At 43.1% G+C, this 10,003-nt stretch overlaps 1 protein-coding gene across 1 annotated transcript; it reads left to right on the forward strand.

Moving 5' to 3' along the window:
- The first annotated feature begins 2,767 nt into the window (after positions 1 to 2,767).
- Positions 2,768 to 8,771, forward strand: LOC102814078 (cathepsin L1-like). Its single transcript, XM_006867668.1, has 7 exons — positions 2,768 to 2,893; positions 3,172 to 3,294; positions 3,401 to 3,547; positions 4,040 to 4,264; positions 4,729 to 4,894; positions 7,556 to 7,673; positions 8,672 to 8,771. The coding sequence occupies exons 1-7, from the start codon at positions 2,768 to 2,770 to the stop codon at positions 8,769 to 8,771; spliced, it is 1,005 nt and encodes a 334-aa protein (XP_006867730.1).
- Positions 8,772 to 10,003: the final 1,232 nt, after the last annotated feature.

Genomic DNA, 10,003 nt, shown 5'->3' on the forward strand with positions numbered 1-10,003 from the left:
GTGATTCAAGCCAATCAGTCACTTTGTGGGAGAAAAATGAGGCTTTCTACTCCCACAAAGATTTACAGCCTCAGAAACCCTATACAGGTTTGCTATGAGTCAGAATCAACTCTACAGCACTTAACAACAATAATGACAGTCCTCTTATTAGTTTATCACATCAGATCACATCACGTAAGATCATCACATCATTGCCAAAACTTCTGAGAATCATGACTGAGCCAAGTTGGCACGTATTTTGAGGGAACACAATTCAACCAATGACAATGCCCATGATGTTGATGTTGTAGTTGACTTTGAGTGTATTTCAACTCACAGTGACCCCCATATGTGCAGACTAGAACTGCTCCAAACGGTTTTAAAGGAAGCAGATTGTCAGGTTTGTCTTCCAAGGTACTCTTGGTGGATCTGAACCACCAACCTTTGCCTAGTAGTCGAGCACCACCAGGGAAACCTACAACTCTTCTAGTGGGCCATGAAGTAGGCTCTCAGTGTAGTTTTGAGTTGCATCTAATGACAAATACATACTGAGAATCTTAGCATAATGGATGACGAGCTGACTACCACGAGGTCAGTAGTTCAAATCTACCCGCCACTCCACCAAGAAAGACGGGACTTTCTGCTCCAGTAAAGGTTTAAGCCCCAGAAACCAACCCTATACGGGGTTGCTATGAGTCGGAATTGACTGCTCAGCACATAACCACCAACCACCATTGGTCATTTAGATAAATGCAGAACCACGAGGTTGGTTGGAACCACAAGGTCAGCAGTTCAAACTCACCAGCCACTCCTTGGAAACCCTATACTGGGTTGCTATGAGTCAGAACCTAACAACAACATATGTGACACTATAGGATAAGCACCTGCTGCTTTCTGTTTCTGTGAAATGCCTTCTTTGGTGAAATGTCTACTTCACCAAATGTCTTAGTTGATGAAAAGCCCTTTGCTCATTTTGTTTGGGGTGTTTATGTTCTTGTTACTACGTTGTAGATTTCTTTATACAGTCTGGATATTGTTGTTAGCTAATATCAAGTCAGACCCCAGCTCACTGTGAGGCCCTGTCTTACAGAGTAAAACTGCTCCCTAGGGGTTTCGTGGTCTAAGGTTTACGGAAGCCTCTCTTCCCGGAGGGAGTGGGGAGTGGAGTTCCAGGCCTGAAGGGTGAGTTGGGAGTTTCACCAGTTTCTATAGGATTTAGATCTTTAGTACAAAGTCTTTGAGACTGACTTTCACAGCCAACTTCCTGAAATCCAGCTGCACCCCACCCTAAAACTGGCTAGTAAATTCACCTACTCATAGGCTCAGCATTCTTCCCCTAGACCCACCTCTGTTTTGGATTAAACGAGAACTAGACCTGCCGCACTAAATTGCGGTATCTCTCTATCAAGTCCCCCGCCCCAGGCTTCTGGTGAGTTCCAAACACCGCCCTTCGATTACCAGCCAAGCGCTTAACCACTGCGCCAGGGAGACCCCTCCAGAAGTTTAAATTAAACAACTCTATGGTAGCGTAGTAGCGTAGTGGTTACGAATCGGGCTGCGAACCTTAAGGTCAGTGGTTCGAAACTACCAGCTGCTCCGCGGGAGAAAGATGAGGCTTTCTACTCCCGTAAAGATTTACACCCTCGGAAACCCTGTACAGGGTCGCTATGGGTCGGAATCGACTCAACGGCACTTAACAACAACAACAACAACATGAAAGGAGACACACGATATCAGGTTCATTGCAAGCTTCTATTAATAAACCATCAGACGAGCGCAATAATTGGGAGTAATTCTTTTATCTGGGCCCTGGGGATGCGCCCGACCTTTCCTCCTCGCAGCAATTCCCAGCTCGCCTCCAGGTCCTTTCTTCCAGAGTTCCTTGGGCGAACACGCCCACCCTGTACTCATAGAGACTGAGTTGTGTCACGAGCCGGGAGGCCGAGTCATGCAGCCCGGAGTCCAGTCACTGCGCCTAGAGGCCACGCCCAGGGACCGCTTCAGCCAGTCGTGGAGATGGAAGGCGGGGTGTGGGCGGGGTCGGTTTGGCCATAATCCCGAGCTTTAAAAAGGGTTGAACTGGCGGCTCTTCACTACAACCGTGAGCAACAGAGACCCCAGTCCAGCCACACATCTGCTGACTGCGCCTGCGCCTGCGCCAGCCGCGGCCGCCGCAGGTGAGCCCTGGTTGGGATCGAGGTGCTACTGGGGCAGGCCGGGGAGGAGAGCCCGGCGAGGCAGCTAGCGCGACCCTCAGGACGAGTGTCTGCCCGGGGCCGGCGATGTCTGGTTCGGACAGCCCCTCAGCTGTGGGGCCCTGACCGGGGCAGAAGGGAGGCGGTTCGGGCGGCCGAGCAGACCGGCCTCCAGGTCACAGTGGCAGAGGGTCCCGCTCTCGGGCCGCGCTGTCTGCGGGCCGGGTCCCCGCTTGACCTCGCGCGCCGCTTCCAGCGCTATAGTAAACATCCTGGGAACAAGCGGAGGGCCCGGGAGCAGGCCGGGCACGACCCAGGCCCAGCCCCGCGACGCCTGGTGTGGGACCCGGTCCAGGACAGCTTCTCTGAGCCCGGGAGCACAGTGCCCCCTGTCCGACAGAGGGGGCGGCGGGGGGAGGGGCAGCCACGTTAAGTTCTTAAACTTTTTTCTCCACCTTTGCATAAATACTTGGGAAATATAATTTACATGTTTTTTCTCCACCTTGTAACTTTTCAGGAGGTAGTTAAGATGTCTTTTTAAATGGTTGGTTAATCAGATACCCATTTCTTTTCCATTGTTAGGTTTTTGAAACATGAATCCTTCACTCTTCCTGGCTGCCTTTTGCGTGGGAATAGCCTCAGCTGCTCTAAAACATGATCAGACTTTAGATACAGAATGGTACCAGTGGAGGTCAACATACAAGAAACCATATGGAGTGGTTGGTATCACCTGAAACTGCCCAAAGGGAGCCCAGAGAGAATGGTCCTTGTTGATTGAAAGTTGGGAGCCAGACAAAAGTTTCTAGAGGACAGCTCTTACCCAGGCCCGTTGTTGAATGCAGTGGTTTGCACATATCCCTGCTATGTCAGAGCTAGGAGGAGAGCACTCAGACTCACAGCTGTCTTTGGCCATGGTCTCTTCCATAGTCTGATCCATGTGGTGAGGAGGGTTGGGTTTTAAGTGGGAACAAAGACAATCAGTTACGTTTGCCTCTAGAATGAAGAAGGTTGGAGGAGAGCAATATGGGAGAAAAACGTGAAGATGATTGAACTGCACAATCAGGAATACAGCCTAGGGAAACATGGCTTTACAATGGCCATGAATGCCTTTGGTGACATGGTGAGTGTGGCATTTATTGATTATGGAACTCTTTGTACTTCCTCGCCTCAGTACATTAGAAAAATACTCTCCTGATTTTCCAACACTTCATTTACTTTCTTTGAAGACCAGTGAAGAATTCAGGCAAGTGATGAATGGCTTTCAAGTCCAGAAACATAAGAAGGGAAAAATGTGCCAAAAATCACCCTCTGGTGATATCCCCAAATCTGTGGACTGGCGTGAGAAAGGCTACGTAACTCCTGTGAAGGATCAGGTATGTCATGATTCAGATTCAGATCCAACTCGAATAAACCCAAACCCACTGCCACCAAGTCAACTCCAGCTCCTAGAGACCCTATATAGAGTTCCTGAGACTCTGGAAGCAAAACTGCTGACCTTGTGGTTTCCAGTCCAGTGCATGTCCTACAGCACCACCAGGGCCCCGGTCTCAAATGTTCTTGTTGCTAAGTGCCGTCAAGTTGGTTCCAACTCATAGTAACCCTAGATAAGGTTTCCAAGGAGTGGCTGGTGTGTTAGAACCGCCGACTTTGTGATTCAAACTGACCTAGCAAGTCAGTGCTTATTCTACAGTGCCACCCAGGACTCCCCATCTCATATAATAAAGCCAAAAAGGAATTGACTTTTAATGAGTCTCAATGGAGAGACATGCAATTTGCTCCCCCCAAAAGAGTGTTGAGATTTATGGTCTATTGTCAGTCTTTCTGTTTGTCTTGTAAACTGAAAATTGTTAAAATTATCTTTTCAGGGTCATTGTGGTTCTTGTTGGGCCTTTAGTGCAACTGGTGCTCTTGAAGGACAGATGTTCCGGAAAACTGGCAAACTTGTTGCCCTCAGTGAGCAGAACCTGGTGGACTGCTCACGGTCCGAAGGCAACGAAGGCTGCAATGGTGGCCTCATGGATTTGGCATTCGAGTACGTTTGTAAAAATAAAGGCCTTGATTCAGAGGATGCCTATCCATATCTTGGAACGGTAAATGGAGCTTCTTACCTGGTTCTCATTCCAGCTCTTTGGATGGAAAGTTGAATATTTTCAAGGATAAGACACTTTACTCAGTCAGCACTCACATTTCAGATAGTAGAATCTGTGTCTGCAGCTGTCACTATACATTGTTAGCTTTTACTGAATTCTCTGATTAGACAGTTAACGCATAACTAGAGGATGGTCTGTGTTAAGTGGAGAATACATTTCTCCACTTAAGAGAGAACAAAGGCACTATTTACTTGTCCGAACATGTAACACCCCCTTACTAAATCCTCTCTAGAGGAATCTCACTGAGGAGACACCTGCAGAATTTTTTATTTTAAACCCAATTGCATTTCACTTCTTGCTTCCACTTTATAGCAGGGTTGACTGGAAAATCATTAAGCTGCAAACTGCTGAGTCTGCAGGTTCTGGAGTTCATCTTCATCCATTTTCCTGTTTACCTTTTAAAGGATACAAATGAGTGTCGCTACAAGCCTGAGTATTCTGCTGCCAACAATACCGGCCATGTGGATGTTGCTCAGGAGGAGGAGGCATTGATGGAGGCGGTGGCAACTATAGGTCCCATCTCCATTGCTATTGATGCAAGCCAAAGGTCTTTCCAGTTCTACAAATCAGGTAGGCATCTTTCTTGATGTTGTAGAAATTAGGTAGAACTTTTTGAGAACCACCATTATGCACCAGACTCCTGGTGTGGCGCTGTGGGATAAAGCATTGAACTACAAGGTTGGTTTGAACAACGAGGTGTTGGCAGTTTAAACTCACCAGCCACTCCTTGGAAACCTTACACAGGGTTGCTATGAGTCAGAACTGACTTGATGGCACTTTTAACCACAACAACATTATATGTACCATTGTGACAGTGTAAATTTTGGGTGTGCATTTAACATGCTGTAAAGGAGCTCTGATGGCGTGGTTACAAATCAGGCTGCTAATCTCACGGTCAGCAGTTTGAAACTACCAGCTGTTCCGCGGGAGAAAGATGAGGCTTTCTGCTCCTGTAAAGATTTACAGCCTCGGAAACCCTATACAGGGTCACTATGGGTCGGGACTGACTCCACGGCACATGTAACAACAACATGGGCAATTTTTGCATTTGATGTTTCTAGTTGACATCATCCGGAATATTATCCCATGATAATAGACAGTTCATCGTATTTTTAAATAGCTGCATTTAAATTCTTCATTTACTTTTTCTTCAATTTTGGACCTATAAAGTTTTCCTTACAGTCCTGGTGTGGTGCTGTGATTAATGCGCTGGACTGCAAGGTTGGTTTGAACCACAAGGTCGGCAGTTCAAATTCACCAGCCACTTCTCGGAAGCCCTATACAGGGTCGCTGTAGGTTGGAACTGATTCGACTGAACTTAACAACAAATTAACAATAAGCTTTTCCTAAGTTTTTAATTTTTAAATTTAAATACAAATATGTATGGTAAAACTATAAGAATACACATAGCAATGATCAGCCAAATTCACAGCACTTGCTGTGTGGAAGAAAGAGAAATAAGATTAGGCAGTCACACAAAGTACTTCGTTTATAGGTATTTCTTTCTAAATAGGCTTTCATGCTATTATTCAACATCCTTTTTTTTTTTATTGCTTCAAAGTAATTTAAAATGAAAGTGAAAAATGTAACATTTTTACTTCTTTTTTTTTTTTAATTCTTAATTTGTTGACAGCTTAATTGTCTTTCTCTCATACAAAAACCACTTGCACAGAGTTTTAGTTCAACAAATATAAAGTCCTAAATAAACTTCAATGTGGTAAAGTAATAAATTTGAATTGAGAAATTAAATTTCCTATTTAGTCATATCAATCTGTTGTTTGGCAAAGTTATATCATGTCTTTAGAGTTTGGACAGAAATCTTCGTTTGCTATTACTTGATTGAATTTATTCTATGTCAACATAATTTTGTTTCATCTCCAAGTCATTGAGGAACACAAGAAAGATACAGAGATAGATTTTTACCTTGTGGTGACATTTAAAACTCTATAACCCAGAAAGTTCTGATTTCAGACAATGGCAATTTTTTTTTTTTTTTAAGTTTTTATTGTGAACCGAGTGATAGTTTTACATGAGACAACATCAGCTTTACACCATCATTTCATTGCAATGATTACAATCTCCTACGTGCATAATCATTCAACAGTATTTGCTTCCGTTCCCTGCTTTTTTTGGGGGGGAGGGGCGGGGCGGGGGAAGTACAGAGAACCACTCAGGAATATAGAATAATTTTAACAACCAAAGGGAACATTCTGTAAGCCTTCCTCCTGGCCGCCAGCACCCAGTCCCTCTCTTTCCATGTGTGCAGAGTCCTTAGCTGCTTCCTCTCCCCATGTCCTCATCTCTGCCTCCATCTCTGGTGTTGCTGCTTCTATGGACAGGGTCCTGCACTCTGCTTGTGTTCTTCTCTTTTAGTGGTCTTAGGGTCCTCTGTTTCTGTACTGTAAGATTAATTTCCTAAAGTTTTTATTCAGTAATTTTTAATTTCTGAAACCTCTTGGCTCAAATATTTTTATGTTATATGCTTCTTTGAGGTTCCTGGGTGGTACAAATGAATTTTACTAGACCACTAACCTTAACGCAGGAGAAAGTTGGGCCTTTCTGCTCCTACCAAAATGTACAGCCTCAGAAACCTTATACAGGGTCGCTAGGAGTCAAAACCGACTCAATGGTAAACAATAAAAGTGGTCCTAGGGAGCTGTTGTGGCACTGCAGGTTAAGCATTGAGCTGCTAATGACAACTCATCAGTCATTTCATTCATTCAGTGGGAGAAAGATGAGGCTGTCCGTTGTTCCTCCTGTAAAGATTTAAAGTCTCTCGGAAAGCCTGAGGAATAGTTCTACTCTGTTCTATAGGGTTGCTGTGAGTCACAATTGACTCGATGGCAGTGAATTTGGATTAGTGATCGTGGAAGAACAATCTGATAATATGCTTCCATCAAGAGTACAACCAAAAAAACTGGGGCAATCCTACCTGTAACAAATGAGTTTGTCATTAATCAGAATCAATTGGGTCTTTGTTTTTTGTGTGTAATTTCTTTAGAGTGATATCCTAGGAGTAGAATGACAAGGTTTTAAGTTGTGCAAATTTGTATTTCTGTTATAGCTGATGAGTATCTAAATCCCCATAACCTTAACAAATAAAAGCAAATCCCATTATTAGTATGAATGCATTTTCCTGAATTTTGAGATGTCTTCTTTAATGAATCAATAAGGTGAATTATTAATATGAGTCACTTGGAGTTCTCACCCCACTGTTGATCTCTCCTCCAGGAATTTATTATGATTCACATTGCAGCAGCAAGAATCTGGACCATGGTGTTCTGCTGGTTGGCTATGGCTTTGAAGGGTCAGACTCTGATAACAGTAAATATTGGCTTGTCAAGAACAGGTAATTTTTTTGAAAACAGTCAAATATGCTTGAAATTGAAAAGGGAATTCTTGTTTGAAATGAGTATTTGGATATAGGTTCACAAGCCCTTAGGCACAGTTCTAAAATAATAGGCTTCTCCCTCCTACTTGGGCTGAACACAGACATATCAATGTCTTCTGAATGGTCTTTTTAGCATTGCATTTCTGAATACTTGGAAATTCTGAAAGACACCTGACCCTAGGGTTTTTTCTCTTGCTCAGTGTTGCAGTTCTGTGAAAGTTCAATATTTGAGGTTGTTAAGTGCCATTGAGTTGGTTCTGACTCGACCCTGTATAGGATTTCTGAGGAGCAGCTATGGGTTTGAACTGCCGACCTTGCAGTTAGCAATCAAGTACTTATCCTTTAGCGCCACATTGTTGTTATTGTTAAGTGCTATTGGGCTGGTACCGCCACATTAGGATTTAAAGTTGAGATTTAGAAATTATGTGTAGGTTTAAAACCCCCCAAAATAAGCAGGTGCCATCAAGTCATAGTGACCATCTCAGGTGTGTCAGAATAGAACAGTGCTCCTCAGGGCTGACAGTGATGTTTTTTTCCAGAAGTGATTGTCCAGCAGCCTGAGTGGGTTGGCTGCTGAGGACTTCATCATTTGTGACACACAAGAACTTGGGTCTATAGGTTTAGGACTCAAAAATGTGTAAGTAATACCCTGGTGTGGCACTGTGGGCTAATGTGTCAGACTGTAAAGTTGTTTGAACTGCAAGGTCAGTGGTTCAAGCTCACCAGCTGCCCTTTGGAAACCCTATACAGGGTTGCTGTGGGTCAGAATCGACTCGATGGCACTTAACAATAACAACAATAAAGACCTACCTCCTGATACTCTAAAATCTGAAAGATAAATCCCAAACAGCCCAAGAGTCCAATGGCTTCGGACATACTTAGTGTTTGCTTTTATTAATAAAACTCAGATATACCTGATATCTTTGTATAACAAAGAACTCTTCCTCTTTTTTCAGCTGGGGTGTTCATTGGGGCTTAGAAGGGTACATAAAGATGGCCAAAGATCGTAACAACCACTGTGGAGTTGCCACGGCAGCCAGCTACCCCATGGTGTGATATGTGATGTGCCTGAATGATGAAGGATCTAGGACCACCATCCTGAAGGGACGTCATTTTCTACTGATCAACCCTGCTTGTCTGGGATAAAACACTTGAATCATTGACAATCCAAGTTGTGATTTGAATTCTGTGACATTTTACACTGGTAAAATGTTATATCTACTTTAATTATTGCTGTAAACAGTTTTGTAATATTGACTCATTGCTTAATGTTAAGACATGAGTTTTCATTTTAAAAAGAATAATGTATATAAAGTCTGACTTATTTTTAAATAAAACTTAAATTTCATGTGTAGAGGAGGAGCTTCTTTGTTTCTATGTGTTAACTTTTGTGTACTAAAAATGTCGTTGGGCTATGAAGGTATAACAATGTGCCCACAGCACAAATCAGGAGGAAGACACAGATGGCCGCTATGTATTAGTTTAGCTCTGAAGGGAGCAAATTTTGTGTCAGTGATTTAAATACTAGCAAAGGACCTTAGAGATTCCCTTTGTTTGATACAGGATGATCATAACTCAGTGAGGCTACACTATGAAAATCATAGCCAGTTTCTGAAGTACCTTCTCAGATTGCTGGTGAAGACCACATGGTTACATTGCAGCTCAGTAAAGACCAGGTACTGTTGGTCTGCAAAGGTTGTTTGGTCTTTGCTGGTAATAGCTGGAGAAATGGGGTTAAGGTCCACCAGGGAGAAAGATAAGTTCTCATATTTGACGTTGGGATTCAAAAATTATTCTGGCTGAAGGTGAGATGACAAGCATGATGGATCAAATTAAGACTTCGATACTTAATCCTTAGGAGTGCCTCAGCTACTGATGTGCAGGTGCTTTAGAAGAAAGACTTGCTGGTCTGTTTCAAAAAGATTCAGGATCTACTCTGACACACACAGGGTTGCCATGAGTCAACTTGATGGCAATAGATTACCTAATCCTTTAAAAAAATACATATGTAGAAGAAAAGAAATACTATCCATATTTTTACATGACTCAAAATGGGAAGAAACAGCTGCAAATGTCCATTAGCAGAATACAGGAAAATTTGAACTCACCAAAGTGAAAATACAACACTAAGATTGGTATCCTAGATATAAGTGAGCTGAAATGGACTGGTATTGGCCATTTTTACTAGGGTAAATATATGGTCTACTATGCCAGAAATGTAGGAGTAAAGTTTTACTAAAGGTAATACAGAAATAGCTGCAAACATACATTGACAAAGAACTTGCAGA

This window comes from Chrysochloris asiatica, unplaced genomic scaffold (genome assembly GCF_000296735.1).
Source record: "Chrysochloris asiatica unplaced genomic scaffold, ChrAsi1.0 scaffold00107, whole genome shotgun sequence".
Lineage (NCBI taxonomy): Eukaryota > Metazoa > Chordata > Mammalia > Afrosoricida > Chrysochloridae > Chrysochloris > Chrysochloris asiatica.

Excerpts from the sequence above, each read along its gene's own strand:
- LOC102814078 (XM_006867668.1), top strand. The coding sequence starts at position 2,768 with ATGAATCCTTCACTCTTCCTGGCTGCCTTTTGCGTGGGAATAGCCTCA. Across the intron at positions 2,894-3,171 it reads ACAAGAAACCATATGGAGTG|AATGAAGAAGGTTGGAGGAG; the intron begins GTTGGTATCACC and ends GTTTGCCTCTAG. Across the intron at positions 3,548-4,039 it reads TAACTCCTGTGAAGGATCAG|GGTCATTGTGGTTCTTGTTG; the intron begins GTATGTCATGAT and ends TTATCTTTTCAG.